General features: G+C 40.5%; 1 protein-coding gene across 1 annotated transcript in view; it reads right to left on the bottom strand.

Moving 5' to 3' along the window:
- The window catches only part of LOC109936096 (signal-transducing adaptor protein 1-like), an 84260-nt gene that overhangs the window by 49018 nt on the left and 17986 nt on the right, over positions 1-17256 (bottom strand). Inside the window, exon 2 of the mRNA XM_048621065.1 lies at positions 268-380. Coding sequence (XP_048477022.1) covers positions 268-380 — 113 coding nt within the window. The remainder of the gene's footprint in view (positions 1-267; positions 381-17256) is intronic.

The raw sequence follows: 17256 nt of genomic DNA, 5'->3' as shown, positions 1-17256 counted from the left end.
TTAAAGTAATTCACAACATAGTGATTTTTTTTAATAGCAACATTTTATCCCGGTATGTTCTCACTAAATTTTGCCATTTCTCAAGCAGCTTTCATTCTTTAATTTTCTTCAGAAAATCTTGAAGCCGTCAGGTAGGAAACTTTCCAATCACTAGATTTTCAAAAGAGTACTTTAATACTTTCTACAGCGCTGCAGTTCCTTCAGAATTATCGACGTTAAAAACGAAAGTAATGTAAGTTTGCAGAGAGATACACGGATATCACTTACCTTATCCTTCGAGCTTTTTTTCCACAGAACCCCATCGTAATACAAAGGCAGAGAGGTAATCTTCTCGCGTCTTTGAAAGACTTGCCTCAGGTTTGTCCTGGAAGCAGCCATTTCTGTGAAAGAAACGTGATTACTGTTATTTATTAACCATGAGATGAAGCAATGGGGGTCCACGCACTCTTACAGCTTGGAGCAGCTGTGTCGTTGCTCTGTTCCACTTCCAATCGATGTTAAAGCGAGAGGGAGAGAATCGAAAGAACAGGGCCCATTGAGAACATTACCCGAGTCCTTCTCATATACTTGCTATAGACTGGAATCCAGCAGGAATGAGGAAATTATTCAACGAGGAAAGTAAATTATCAAGTGTACGTGACATAGAAGAGAGCATATTCCTCTACCAGGCAACAGCGTCTAACAGAGGGAGGGGAAGTTGCCTTCGACACTGATTATTTTAACGTAGGTTGGTTTATTTTAAGGATATAAAACAAAAACAGAAATTTCTGGCGAAACTCAGCAGGTCTGTCAGCATCTATGGAGAGAAAAACAGTTGACGTTTCGCATCCAGAAACCCTTCAGAACGTTCCAACAATTTCTTTTTTTGTTAAAGACCTTTGTTTTATGTTATTGAATCATAATATAAATGTGTTGGAGGCGATTCAGAAAGGGTTTATCAGACGTAACACCTGGAATGGGGCAGCCTGGACAATCTTGTCTTTTCTCAGCTGGAGTTTAGAGGAAGGCTCTGAATTTCCTCAGCAATTTCTATTTTAGTTTCAGATCTTCAGCATCCACAGTTCGTTTATTTTTTGAGGACTAACAAGTCACTTGATTGAAACATAAATCTTGAGGGGTCTTCACAGGATGGATGTGTGGAGGTGTTTTCTCTTATGGGTGAAGCTGGAAAGAGGAGCCACTTTAAAAAAAAATTCAAAGATTGCCCTTGAGAACAAGGATTTTGTGATTTTCGTTCTGAGGTTGAAGAGTCTTTGGAACAGTCTTCCTGAAAAGGCACGGGAAGCAGAATCATAGAATTTTTTTTAAGGTAGAGTTAGATGGATTTTTATTAAGCAAGAAGTTGAAAGGTTATCAGGGTAGACGTGAATGCAAATTTAATTTTACAATCATATTAGCCATAATCTTATTGAATGGTGGAGCAGGCTTAAGGGGCTGAATTGCCTACCCTTGCTCCTGATTTTATGTTGTTGATAAGTGCCAAGAAAAGTAAAAACACACGAGACAGAAGAGCACAGAACTTTTAGGGTCCTTGCAGGCATGCCTATTGGAAAATAGCCTAAACACCTGTGAAATTAAAAGCAGAAAAAAGAATAGTAAACTTCAATCATGTACAAAGAAAGAGACAAAGTGATAAGCTTTATTAAGAAAAGATTTTATAGGAATACAATGATACATGTGCATTGTTTCAAATGCCATAATTACAAGCTTTAGCTCTTAAAAAACATAAACACATGCAAAACAGAGAGACATAAGACCATCATCTTAGGACATAGAACAGTTGGTTTTACAGTAACTCCCCTGGAAATTTGAGACAAGGACACACTAAAGAAAAGATACTGTATTGTGAGTAAAGTTTTCTTTAACTCTTATTTCTTTGAACATCTAAAAAGTTTTCTAGAGTGGACTTAAACATTGTGTATAAATGTAAAGTAGAATAGTGATGATATGATATATTCTGTGATGCAGTAATCATTCCTATAAAGTAATCCAGAATTGGTTCTTACAATACATGTTTTAAAACTATTATTTAAGAAGTTGTAATCTCAAATTTAATTCCTCTTAAACACATCTCAATAAGAATATTTTAAATCCCTAAATTATGATTCTAAGTTGCTGATATTGCTAACCTTGAAAAACATTGTTCCTGTTTCAATACACCGAGAGATATATTCTACCTTGAGATAATTTTGTTGATTTGAAAACTCCGGAGGGGAGGATATTTCATTACAAGACCCAATCTGAAGCTGATAGAGCTGACTAAATTCCCTCAATAATCTGAAGTTTTTCTTAGTTGATGTTTTAAACTGATGGTTTAACTAGGTAGGTTTACCTAAGGGTGAGGGTGGGGTGGTGGAGATTAATAATTGATTCATCGTCTTTCTTTGGAGCTGAGCATTTATTGGTTCTTGCGATATGCTCCACACTGATAAGGCAGCATTTATCACCTGCCCTGAGTTGCCTTGAGGCCATTTAGAAGTTCATCACTCAGTATGGCTCTGAAGCCACATGTAGATTAGTATGGCATCGCTTCCCTAATGGCATTTGTGAATTGAATGTTTTTTTAATGACAATACAAACACATTTTTTGTTATTTTCATTCGTGTTTATTCTCAAATCACCATATTGATTTCAATTACATGATGACCAGCACCATAATCACTAACAACTATTATGTAGTTGGGAGTATCAACACCTTTTCCAATCATTCATTTGTATCTTCAGAGGTGATCTGAATGTTGCTTTTAAGAAGTTACCATATGGGTATTTCTTGCATGGGCTCATCAAGATGTGACCAAGAAGTCCCATTACAATGTAACCAAGCTGTGCACTGAGGAACACTCTTCAATAACAGAACTATATTCAAAGTGTGATTATTTTCAATTAGAAATTTTCCTTTGCATCAAAAAAATGTTTCCTTATATTAGGAATAAAATCATATCCTCTTGTATGACCATCAGCTAGTTTTTATAAGTGGCAATGTAAGAAAATAAGTGTAGAGAACCAATTTTTTTTAATTCACTCATATGATGTGGACGTCTCTGGCTGGCTAGTATTTATTGCTCATCCCCAGTTGCACTTAGGTGTTGAGTTGCCCGCTTGAACCACTGCAGTCGACATGCTGTAGGTTGACTCACAATGCCCTTAAAGAGGGAATTCCAGGAATTTGACCCAGTGACAGTGAAGGAGCAGCAATATATTTCCAAGTCAGGATAGTGAGAGACTTGGAGGGGAACTTACAAGTGGTGATGTTCCCATGTATATGCTGGCTTTGTCCTTCTAGACAGAAGTGGTCATGGGTTTGGAAAATGCTCTCTCTGAATCTTCAGTTAATTTCTGCAGTGCATCTTGTAGATAGTATACACTGCTGCTACTGAGTGTTGGTGGTGGAGGGAGTGGATGCGGTGCCAATCAAGCAGCCTGCTTTGTCTGGACAGTGACAAGCCTCTTGAGTGTTATTGGAGCTATACCTATTCAGGCAAGTTGGGAGCATTCCATCACACTCCTGACTTGTGTCTTGTAGATTGAGAACAGGCTCTGGGGAGTCAGTAGATGAGTTATTCACTGCAGTATTCCTAGCCTCTGACCTGCTCTTGTAGCCACTCTGTTTAGGTGGCGAGTCCAGTTGAGTCTCTGGTCAATGGTAAACCCATTGATGTAACCCCAAGGATGTTAATACTGGGGAGTTAGTGATGGTAACACCATTGAATGTCAAGGGCAGTGATTAGATTGTCTCTGATTGGAGATGGTCATTGCCTGGCATTTGTGTGGCATGAACATTACTAATCACTTAGCAGCCCGAGCTTGGATATTGTCCACATCTTGGTGCATTTGAGCATTAACTACTTCAGTATCTGAGGAGTCTGGAATTGCTGAACATGGTGAAATTATCAGTGATCATCCCTACGTCTGACTTTATGAATGGTGGAAAGCAAATGAAGATGGTTGGGTGTAGGACACTACAGTGAGGAACACTTGCCAGCATCTGCAGTTCCTACTATCACTTGCAGAGATGTCCTGGGGCTGAGATGACTGACCTCCAACAAACATTACCATATTCCAATGTGCCAAGTATGACTCCAACCAGCAGAGAGTTTGTCTCCTGATACCCAAAGATTCCAGTTTTGCTAGGGGTCCTTGATGCCAGACTTAGTTGAATGCAGCCTTGATGTCAAGGCTGTCACTCCCACCTCACCTCTGGAATTCAACACTTCTGTCTTACGTTTAAACTAAGGCTGTAATGAGGTCAGGAGCTGAGTAGCCCTTGCGGAACACAAACTGAGCATCACTAAGCAGGTTAGTGCTGCTTGGTAGGACTGATGATGACATCTTCCATCACTTTACTGATAATCAAGAGTAGACTGATGGGGCAGTAATTGGCCAAGTTGGATTTGACCTGCTTTTTATGCAATGGACTTTCTTGGGCAATTTTCTACATTGTTGGGTAGATACCAGTGTTGTAACTATACTGGAAGAGCTTGGCTACAGGAGCTGCAAGTACTGGAGCACAACTCTTCAGTACTATTGTCAGAATGTTGTCAGGGACCATAACCTTGCAGTATCCAGTGCCTCCAACCATTTCTTGATATCACATGGAGTGAATCAAATTGCCAAAGCCTGGAATCTGTGATGCTGGGGACCACAGGTGGAGCTTGAGATGGATCATCCACTTGGCACTTCTTGCTGAAGATTGCTGCTAATACTTCAGCCTTATCTTTTGCACTGATGTGCTGGGCTCCCCCATGAGTTCATTAATTGTCCACCACCATTCACAGCTGGAGGTGGCAGGACTGCAGATCTTAGATCTGATCCATTTGTTGTGGGATCACTTAGCTCTGTCTATCACTTGCAGCCTATGCTGTTTGGTATGCAAGTAGTCCTGTTTGGTAGCTTCATCAGGTTGACACCTCATTTTTTAGGTATGCCTGGTGCTGCTCCTAGCATGCCCTCCTGCAATTTCCGTGGAACCAAGGTTGATTGCCTGACTTGATGGAAATGGTTGAGTGGAGATTATACTTGAACATGAGGTTGCAGATTGTGCTGGAGTACAATTCTGCAGCTGTTGATCTCTCACAATGTCTCATGAATGCCAATTTAAGTTGCTAGATCTGTTCGAAATCTGCTGCATTCAGCATGGTGATAGAGCCACACAACATGATGGAGGCTATTCTCACAAAGGTGGGACTTCGTCTTCACAAGGACTAATCTAATAAGGCAGGAGAACCGATAACCACACAGCCCTATGAAATCTCTGTAAGCTACCAGAACAACATCTCTCTTGTTCCAACATTTAGAACTTTCTTGAGTCACACATTGTGACAATAAAACAATGATAAATTATTTGTCTCCAATGAAACATGACCAAATGAATCACCTTGTTATCTGGCACCAAAGGATTAAATATACTCATTAACTGCGTGTAAATTTCTATGATTTTAAAAGTTGGATTTGATTGTGATTAGGTTGTACAGGGAATTTTGCAATTTGTCTTTTCTTCTATGGCACTAGCCTTGGCTCATTTGGTAATACTTCTGTCCTTGGTTAAGAGATGCTTTGTTCAAGTTGTGGGTTGTGACTTCAGCACTAATCCAGCCTCACACTCCAAATCGACGGAGTGCTCCACTGTCAGAAAGACCATGCTTTGGAGGCGACATTCAGTTGAGATTCTCTGGTCCTTTTATATAGACATTAGACATCCACATCATTATTTTGAAGAAGAATTAAGAAGTTTCTCTGGTGTTCTGATCCTTATTTTATCTCTCAAATGACATCACTTAAACCTGTGACCTGGGCTAATACTTTTTTGTTTGTGGAACCCTGCTGTGAACGAATTAGTTCCAATATTTCCCCATATTACAAATGCTACAAGTGTGCTTCAGTGGCTGTAAAGCACTGAGATAAGTGGTGATATAAACATGCATGTCTTTTTAATTTAATCACTGATACATTATTATTTCATAAAATGAGAGTTTTCCCAGAGTATTTCATGTTTCTATGGTAATATTGCGTGAAACGCAATATGCTCTAAAATAATTACAATGCATGGGAGTGTAGACATTGAGGCCACTTTTGAATGTTCCAGTTAGCATTAGGCTTACTGGTTGGAAATTCTTTAAGCTGCTGAATGTTTGAGAGCTGAGATCCAGTCATTTTTCCTAAGCCATATATATTAACGTTCTTACTTTGGTTATAACCTTCATCCTGAATTGAACTGCAATCATGAGAATCAATTGCACTGTGGCAGAACAGATGAGATGTTAAACCAAAGCTCTGCCTTCCCCTCTCAAGCAGAAATGAAAGATCCTGTGGTTGTAATCAAAGAAAAGAGCAAGGGAATTCTCCTAGTAATCTATTCAACATTTATTCCTTAATGAACGTCTAAAACAAACAATTTGGTCATGATTACAGTTTAGTTTGGGATTTTTATTTTTGTGGTCATTTTGGATGCTGCATTTCCCAACTTATAACAATGACTACACTTCAGAAATGTTTCATTGGAGGACAGGAAAGACACCTTATAAATGAAAGTTTTCTTTCTTTCTCAATTGCTAATTCAGTGTTCTTCTCAGGCAGTCCCTGGAGACTGGGGACAACTTTCTTTTACTCCAGGTCAATGGATTCTCTGATTGGGTTTATCAGCAATGTGCGATCTGTACACTCTGCCACATGTGGGCTAGATGGTGTTTGAATGATTGGTAGATGTATGGAGGTTTGTACACTTTTTCTAAAACATTGACTTCCCCTCTGTGTGTTTCCCAAAAAACACGTGTTTGGTGCCTTCCGAAATCAATCTCCTCCATATTGTTCGATCACATGCCAGGTACTCTCAGGAGTTTGCCAGGATTTTGATCTCTTCAGTGAAGCTTTGTGGACATCCTTAAATATTTTCTGCTATTCTAGAGCATCATGCCATAACTGAGTCCTGAGTAGAACAGTGCTTTAGGTGTCTCGTGTTAAAAGCTTTGCAAAGGAAACTGATGAAGACCTGGAGATCAGTTTACAAGTGAGTACACACACAAGGATCATCTGCATGTTAAAGCCCTATGACTGAGTTTGGAGTGATTTTGGTTTTCAGATGAAGATAAAGTAGGTTTAACCATTGCCCATTAGGTATTTAGACTATTCTGGCTATTCTAAATTTACTGAAGATGAGATGTAGTACTGCAGTGAGGAAAATGGTGAAAATAATAAGTGCAATATCACAGCCTTGTTTAACTCCAATTGTCACTGTGATAGGGTTTGTGGTAATTCCGTTGTTGAGGATCATGACATGCATGTTATCATGGAGCAGGTGGAGGATGGTGAAAATTTCAGACAGCAGAAAAAATGTAAAAAGCTAAGCAGAGCATTCTGGTGCCATTCCTTGGACTTGAATTTTTTGCACAGTGACAACCATGTTTGTTGCCTCATGATGGTCAAAAACTACATTGTGACTCTGGAGGGAGTTCTTTGCCAACTAGGAGGAGGTGGTTGAGGAGTGTCCTTGCAATTATCTTCCCTGTGGCAGACAGCAGGGCAAATCCTCTGTTGTTACAACAATCAGACTTTTTGAATATAATCATGATCACAACATCCATGAGATCACCAGCATTCGCTCTTCTTCTCAGGTGAGGGATATGAGGATGTGCAGCCTGCCAGGAGTGCATCTTTAACACATTTGAGAATTTCCGCAGGGTTTCCATCTGCTATAGGGCTTTTGTTATTTTACAGATATCAAATAGCTTTTATAACATAACAGTCCGAAGCAGTAGACATCCAGTCATCAAGAACTAAATTGCACAGTCTAGTTGGCACAGATCTTCAAATAAAAAAATTAGATAACTAACATACTTCACTGCAACAGGCAACAGCTTAACAAGACCCTTTATATCTTACACAAAGAACGTCTTTGCTGAGTGGAAATGCATGTTGAGGACTCGGTCTTCTAAAGAAAGTAAATGAAGCTCTGGATCAGAACAATAGGCCAAATTTCCACCAAGAATTTCCTCAGCTCTGTCAGGGACTTGGTAAGCTTAGAAATGAATCTCATACTACATTGCTTCAAGACACGAAGATATGTCTAGAGTCTCTCATTGCTGTAGTACATAAAAGATGAATTGACTTAAATGTTACACAGTTGTGATAAATCATAGAGCCAAGATATTTGGGGGTTTGTGATAGTTCCCAGATGAAATAGTGTGCTCATGGTTTGCATGAACCTGATAAAATCAAATAATGCAGTCCAAAGGGAAATGCATCCTAGATACCCCTCCACCAGGTGTCAATACTGTTAACAATGTTCATTATGGTTTTGAAGTGATTCTACTTTAACTGTATTCCCTTTGGTACATCATTAGATACAGAGATATGCCAGTGAACCATGTTGAAAGTTTCTGCAAGATAAAAAGAATTGTCAACGAGAGAAAAGCATATTTGATCTCAACCTTACAAATCTGCCAGGTGCAGTTGCATCTGTCCATGAAAGTATCGGTAAGAGTGAAGTGACCATCGCACAGTTCTTGTGGAGACAAAGTCCTGCCTTCACGTTGAGAATAACTTCCATCATATTGTGTGGCATTATCACTGAGCTAAATGGGACAGACTTCACACAGATCTAGCAACTCAAGACTGGGCATCCATAAGGTGCTGTGGGCCATCAACAGCAGCAGAATTGTATTCCAGCACAATCTATACCCTCATGGCCTGGCATATCCCCCACTCAACCATTACCATCAAGCCAGGGGATCAACCCTGGTTCAATAGAGAATGCAGGAGGGCATGCCAAGAGCAGCACCAGGTATACCTGAAGATGAGGTGTCAACCTGGTGAAGCCACCAAACAGGACTACTTGCATGCCAAACAGCAAAAGCAGCAAGTGATAGAGCTAAGCGATCTCACAACCAATGGATCAAAGCTAAGCTCTGCAGTCCTGCCACATCCAGTTGTGAATGGTAGTGGACAATTAAACAACTCACTGGAGGAGGAGCTCCACAAATATTCCCATCCTCAATGATGGAAGAGGCCAGCACATCAGTGCAAAAGGTAAGGCTGAAGCATTCGCAGCAATCTTCAGCCAGAAGTGCCGAGTGGATGATCCATCTCGGCCTCCTCCAGTGGTCCCCAGCATTACAGGTACCATTCTTCAGCCAATTCAATTCACTCCACGTGATATCAAGAAATGGTTGGAGACACTGGATACTGCAAAGGCTACGGGCCCTAACAGCATTCCAGCAATAGGACTGAAGACTTGTGCTGCAGAACTTGCCGCTCCTCTAGCTAAGTTGTGCTATTACAGTTATAACACTGGTATCTACCAGCAATGTAGAAAATTGCCCAAATATGTCCTGTACACAAAAAGCAGGAGAAATCCAACCTGGCGAGTAACCACCCCATCAGTTTACTCTCAATCATCAGTAAAGTGATGATAGGTGTCATCAACAGTGCTATCAAGCAGCACCTACTCAGCAATAAACTGCTCAGTGACGCCCAATTTGGTTTCCGCCAGGGCCACTCAGCTGCTGGCATCATTACAGCCTTGGTTCAAACATGGACAGAAGAGTTGAATTCCAGAGGTGAGGTGAGAGTGACAGCCCTTGACATTAAGGCTGCATTCAACCGAGTGTGGCATCAAGCAGCCCTAGCAAAACTGGAATCAATGGGTTTCAGGGAGCAAACTGTCTGGGTGTTGGAGTCATAACCAACATACAGGAGGACGGTTGTGATTGTTAGAGGTCAATTATCTCAGCTCCAGGACACTTCTGCAGGAGTTCCTCAGGGCAGTGTCCTTGGCCCAACCATCTTCAGCTGCTTCATCAATGACCTTCTCTCCATCATATGGTCAGATGTGGGGATGTTTGCCAATGATTGCACAATATTCAGCACCATTCATGACTCCTCAGATACTAAAGCAGTCCTTGTTCAAATGCAACAAGATCTGAATAATATCCAGGCTGGGGCTGTCAAGTGGCAAGTGACATTCCCACCACTCAAATGCCAGGCTATCACCATCACCAATAAGAGACAATTTAACCACCACCCCTTGACATTCAATGGTGTTACCATCAATGAATCCCCCACTATCAACATCCTGGGGGTTATCATTGACCAGAAACTCAACTGAACTCACCACATAAATGCAGTGGCTACAAAAGCAGGTCAGAAGCTAGGAATACTGCGGCGAGTAACTCACCTCCTGACTCCTCAAAGCCTGTTCACCATCTACAAGGCACAAATCAGGAGTGTGATGGAATACTCCCCACTTGCCTAGATGGGTGCAGCCTGCAACAGTCCTGAAGCTTGACACCTTTCAGGACAGAGCAGCCCACTTGACTGGCACTACATCACAAGCATCCACTCCCTCCACCACCGACGCTCAGTAGCAGCAGTATGTACTATCTACAAGATGCACTGCAGAAATTCACCGAAGATCCTTGGACAGCACCTTCCAAACTCACAACCACTTCCATCTAGAAGGACAAGGGCAGCAGACATATGGGATTGCCACCAGCTTCAAGTTCCCCTCCAAGCCACTCACCATCCTGACATGGAAATATATTCCTTCACTGTCGCTGGGTCAAAATCCTGGAATTCCCTTCCTAATGGCATTGTGGGTCAATCCACAGCAGGTGGACTGCAGCGGTTCAAGGAAGCAGCTCACCACCACCTTCTCAAAGGCAACTAGGGATGGGCAAGAAATGCTGGCCAGCCAGCGACGCCCACGTCCCACAAATGAATAGAAAAAAATAAAGAATCCATGATTATTCTAATAGCGTCATTCTTACATGCCTTTCCTATCTCCTGATTTATTTTCTGCACCACACCCCGACTACTGCTACGGGGCCTATACACAATTCCCACTAGGGACTTTTTTCTTTTGCAGTTCCTCAACTTTACAGACACAGATTCCATGCCTTCTTGCTATCGATTTAGTTTCATTTCATAATAACAAGGCAATCCCATTTCCTCTGCCCATCTGCCTGTCCTTTCAATAATACATATGTCCTTGGATATTTCATTGCCAGCCCTCAGTCCTGTGTTGATTGCCTCATTTCTCATAGTTGTCTACTCGCCTGTTGTGCCTGAAGTTAGATTTCTGCCCCTTTCCATTACTTATTCTGGAAACTTTAAAAACCTCTGCTGAGCCCTCCCCCACTTTAATTTTTTTCCATATGTTCTGTGCAATTGAACCCATACCCTCACTATTTATTTGAAAGCCCTATCCATATCCCTAGTATGCAATTTGCAAAGATTCTGGTCCTAACACTATTCAGATGGAGCCTGTTCCATCAGACTAGCTCCTTCCTTCCCCAGTATTGGTCCCAATGTCCCATAAATTCAAAACTGTTTCTGTCACATGTTGAGCCATGTATTTCAGCCATTCATTTACCTTTTTAATCTTGTTGATCCTGTGCTGATTCACTTGTGGCTCAGATAGTAGTCCTTTCTGGTTCTGCTTTTTAATTTAGCCCCTAACTGCTAATATTCCCTTAGCAGAGTCAATTTCCTCATTTTATCTATACGGTTGGTACCTAGGTGGATTGTGGCAACTGGACCTTTTCCCTCCCACTCCAAATTCCTGTGCAGCCCAGATGAGATATCTTGAACCTGGGCACCAGGCAGGCAACACAGCCTTCGGGACTGTCAATCCTGGCGACAGAGAACAGTACCTATTCCCCAGACTACACTATCCTTTATTACAACTGCATTTCTCTTTTCTCCCCTCTCTTGAATGGCTTCCTGGACCAAGTGATATGGTCATTTTGTCATGCGCTCTACAGCTCCTGCTCTCATTCACACAGAGAGCAAGAATCTCAAACAAGGTTCCATCAGAACTACCTGCTGGATCTCTCTACCTGCCTGGCTAGTGGTCAAACCCTCCTGTCCCTGACCGCCAACCGATTTACAGGTAGTTAGTCTGAGACACATGCTTGCCTTTATCAGTCAGAGCATAGAGTACAGGAGTTTGGGGGACATCATGTTATGGCTGTGCAAGATATTGGTAAAGCCACAATTAGAGTACTGGGTACAGTTCTGGTCTCCCTGCTATAGGAGGGCTGTTACTAAACCAGTAAGGGTGCAAAAAGAGATTTACAAGAATGTTAACAAGACTGGAGGGTTTGAGTTATAAGGAAAGGCTGGGACTTCTTTCCCTGGAGCATAGGATGCTGAGCTGTGACCTTTATAGAGGTTTATACAATCATGAGAGGCATAGATAAGGTGAATAGCCAAGGTCTTTTCCCCAGGGTAGCAGAGTCCAAAACTGGAGGTCACAGGCTTAAGGTGAGAGGGGAAAAATTTAAAGATAATCTGAGGGGTAACTTTTTCATTCAGAAGGTGGAACAAGCAGCTACAGGAAGTAGTAGAAGCAAGTACAATTGCATCATTTAAAGAACTTTTGGACAGGTACATGGATAAAATAGAGGGATCTGGGCATAGGTCAAATGCAGGCAAATAGGACTAGTTCAGTTTAGGAAACCTGGTCAGCATGGATGAGTCGGGCCAAAAGGTCCATTTCTGTGCTGTAAGACTCAATGACTCTAAGGCGTTGACTACCTCTTGAAACACAGAGTCCAGGTAACTCTCCCCCCACTAATGTTTCAGTCTTTAAAGTTGAAACTCCAGCTCACGAACTCTGAGCCAGAGTTCCTCAAGCAACCAACATTTTCTACAGATGTGGTCCCTATGAACAATAATGGGGTCCACCAGCTCACACATCATGCAGGTTCAACACATCACCTAGCCTGGTATCTCTGTATTATTTGTTTGGTTCTTAATTTCATTTTTAAAACGTTTCTACTGGTCTTTTAGTTTGTAAGCTGTAAATATCTCCACTATTTAGTTTTGATCTAAAAGTAGCCTATTATAGATAGTCAAATTAGTAGCTATTGCCGACCAATGAAATTACGGATTACCTGTTATGTAACTCTTTTGCACTGGGCCCCTGATTCTGGGCTTCAATTGATCTTGTTAAAAAAAAACTTACAAACTATGAACCAATTTAAAAAAAAGCAAGCCAAAAGTTCCTCTTCCCCTCTGCACTGAATTTCCATGCTGCTTCCAAATTCCCTGAACTACATATTTACTCAGGCTGTTTCTCACTTTGGATGTGATCGCTCCTTCCTGACCTTGCAAAGCTTACTAAGGTTTGGAAGGAGATGGTGGGAATGTAAATAGTTTAAAATGATATTTAAAAATTGAGATTATAATTTGGGAAAGATGTAGAGAATTGATATAGCAACGTATATAATTATGTAGCAGTGACATCGGCAGCTTCGTGAAAGAGTCTGAGAGCAATGGAATAATCTGTAGGAGAGAGCTGCACAAACCTGGCAGTGTAGAATGTAGAATAAAGGAGTTTTGACGAAAATTACCAGAGCCAGACCTTAATCATTACAATGTAGAAGAGAACCTTCCTGGAAACATGGAAAATTGAAACAGGAGTAGGCCATTTGGCCCTTCGAGCCTGCTCCACAATTCAATATGTCATGTTTGCTCATCCAACTCGGCGCTGACTTCCTGCTTCTGCCCCATACACTTTGATCCCTTTAGCCCTTAGAACGATGTCTATCTCCTTCTTAAACACATTCAATGTTTTGGCCTCAACCACTTTCTGAGTAAAGAAATTTCCCCTCGTCTCCATCCTGAATGGGCTACCCCATACCCTTAGACCATGACCCTTGGTTCTGGACTCCTTGGAGTTTCTGCAGTTACCTTGACTTGTTGTGTTAGAATCTTATAGGTTTCTTTGGAACCCCCTCCTCTCATTCTTCTAAACTGTAATATAGAATGGGACACACATTACCTGAAACAATATTCAATGTGAAACCAAACCACAATCCAGTAATTTCCCTGATTCTAACTGTGGATGTATTTGGATCCAGATTTCAAAGTAACTATTAGTTTAAGCATCCTCTGTTGGAATATATTCGAGAACCAACAAGAGAGCAGGTATTACTAGACTAATAAGGGGTTTGATGTAGTTAATAACGTAAAAGCAAACATATATCTAATAAAGATTATAATGTACACAAATTCAAATGTTACATTTGAAAAGTTTAATGTAAGTTATTAAAATTCTAGAGTAAAGTAACTTTAATGTGATCAGACAGATGCTGACATTAGCAAACTGTTCAAAACTGTTACTTAAATTAGTCAATGGATGAACAGTGGGGAATGCTGAATAAATCAAGTTTAATAAAGGAATTGAACATTACCCCATGGGGGTAAGAACTCTACTTATTCATCACAAAATCAAAATATGTTATTATTATTTTTATTATTATTAGCCATGCTCAACAAAAGAGGTGAGAATTAACAGAAGAGTGAAATAAGGAACACAAGTGTTTGAATAGATCCAGGGATTTGGAGACATTTAAAGAATAGCAAAGAGTCACAGAGTCCTACAGCACGGAGACAGGCCTTTCGGCCCAAACTGGTCCATGCAGACCAAAATTTCAATGCATGCTAACCCCATTTCCCTGCACTTGGCCCATATCTTTCTAAACCTTTCCTATCCATCCACTTGTCCAAAGGAAGGCAGAATGATAACAACAAGCGCAAAGAAGGAACACAAAAAAACTTGCTATGGATGCCACAATTAACACACTTAGCCATAAACTTTTAAAGAGCTTCTGATTTATGATTTGTCTCTTTAGATTGGAAATTTCACCTGTACATATTATTGAAGGAAGATGAAAAAGAAGGAAATCAGGAATTTATACAGTTATTAGTTTAACATCAAATTTGGGGAAATTATTGCATTATATAATTAAGGACAGAGTGACTGAGGACTCAAAGAAATGTGGGCTGAATAGAGAGAACCAGGATAGACTTGTAAAATTATACACCTACTTAGAAAACTGGAAGGAATTCATTCGTGGTGTCCCACAAAATGTTGTGGTGGAGTCTCAACTATTCATTACATTTATTAGTCACTTAGTTAACGGAGTAGAGAGCTATGTGTCCAAGCTTGCTAATAGCATAAAGACTTGTGGCATTATTGAAAGAAGCATTTCATTATGAAGACACAGTAATAAGCTCAGTGAGTGAATGAGATAGGAACTAACAGATTTCAATTAATGTCAATGTGAGGTCATCCATTTGAAACCAGTAAAGGACAGAAATAAACAGTTCTCTAAGTGGAAAAATGTTACCAACAGTGAACAGACATAAAATTTTCCTCCAAATCTATGAGCTTTAATTTTATCTAAATAGACTCAGCCTTTTGGAGACCCACAAAGCTTCACCTGCTTATGAAATTAGTTACTTCCTCAAAAAGTTAAATTAGCTTTGCTAGGGGTTTGATTTGATTTGGTTTGATTTATTATTGTCACGTACTAGACACAATGAAAAGAATTGATTTGCGCGCTATCCAGGCAAATCATACCTTTGCTAGTATATCAGGGTAATAGAGCAGAATGCAGAATATAGTATTATAGCTACAGAGATGGTGCAGAGAAAGATCAATTCTAATATACAAGAAGTGCATTCAAAAGTCTGTTAACAGCGGGAAGAAGCTGTTGTTGAATCTGTTGGTAGGTGTTTTCAAATTTTTGTATCTCCTGCCCAATGGAAGAGAGTGGAAGAGAGTATAACCGGGGTGGAAGGGATCTTTTGATTATGTTGGCTGCTTTCCCGAGGCAGCAGGAAGTATAGATGGAGTCAATGGATGGAAGGCTGGTTTTCATAATGGACTGGGCTGTGTTCACAACGCTCTGTAATTTCTTGCAGTCTTGGGAGGAGCAGTTGCCAAACCAAGCTGTGATGCATCCGGATAGGATGCTTTCTATGGTGCATCTGTAAAAATTGGTAAGAGTCATTGTGGACATGTTGAATTTCCTTAACGTTCTGAGGAAGTAGAAGTGTTGGTGTGCATTCTTAATCATAGCATTGACGTGGATGGACCAGGACAGATTGTTAGTGATATTTATTCCTAGGTACCTGAAGCCCTTGACCCACCTCCACCTCAGTACTATTGATACAGACAGGGGCATGTCCACCACTCCAATTTGTGAAATCAATGATGAACTCTTTCATTTTGCTAACATTGAGAGAGCGATTACTGTCTTTACACCATGCCACTAAGCTCTTTATCTCCTTTCTGTACTCTGTCTCATCGTTGTTTAAGATCCGACCCACTACAGTGGTGACATCAGCAAACCTGTAAATGAAGTTTGAGCAGAATTTGGTCACACAGTTGTCAGTCTATAAGGAATACAGTAAGGGGCTGAGTACCCAGCTTTGCGGGGCACTGTTGTTGAGGATTATCGTGGAGGATGTGTTGTCGCCTATCCTTACTGATTGTGATTTGTGGGTCCGGAAGTCGAGGATCCAGTTGCAGAGAGGGGAGCAGAGTCCTAGGTCTAAGAGTTTGGAGATGAGTTTGGTTGGAATTACGGTGTTGAAGGCAGAGCTAAGGCTTCCACTTTTACAGATCTAAATTTCTTTAAATGCTCTATTACTATGTCTTTAGTTAATATATTCCAATTATTCCCTCAGAACAAATGGTAGAGTAACATGTTGATAATTACTTACTTCTTTCGCTCTCACAGACACAAACCGCCCAATAAGTCATTCAGTTACAAACAATCACAACTCACACCTCGTATTCATATCTTCACCTCACCCTCACATACTTAAAACTGTTGTAAGCCTTACACCCACATCTCCAATCTTGTACATGCTGCTACCAGTTATCCGCAGAGATTTCAGGTTTCAAAGATAACTAAAAAGTAATGTTTGCATACGAAAGAAATGAAAGAGACTATTGGAATGTTAAATCTTTTGTATAGCGAGGACTAGAATAAAAAGGGGAGTTAGCTTTGTTATGGCTGTGATTAGGCCACATATAGAATGTTTGAACAGTTCTGAGCACTTTACTTTAGAAAGGTTACAGTAACCTTGAAAAGAGTGCATTGCAGAATGATGCAACAGCTCCATGGGCCAGATTATGAGGAAAGATTGCATAAACAAAGCTTGTAATAGCTGGTTTATAAAAGATTAAAGGATGACTTGATTTTTTAAAATTTTAGACAAAAGTGATTAGGGTAGACAGAAAATTATTCCACTAGTGACGCATTTCGGGACAAAGGGGACTAACTTTAAATTCAGAACCAGGAGAGAAATTAGGAAAGACTCTTTCATGTGTGGGTGACAGAACTGTGCAATTCTGTCCAGTGAAAATGTAGATGTTAGCTCAAGTTATAATTTTGAGTCTGAGTTTGATAAATTTCTGTATTCCTAAGACAGATTTTTATTGAAGTTTTGCACTTTGCATTC

Source organism: Rhincodon typus, chromosome 3 (assembly GCF_021869965.1).
Source record: "Rhincodon typus isolate 14 chromosome 3, sRhiTyp1.1, whole genome shotgun sequence".
Lineage (NCBI taxonomy): Eukaryota > Metazoa > Chordata > Chondrichthyes > Orectolobiformes > Rhincodontidae > Rhincodon > Rhincodon typus.
Note: the sequence above shows the minus strand (reverse complement) of the source record. Positions and strands in the feature narration are given on the sequence as shown.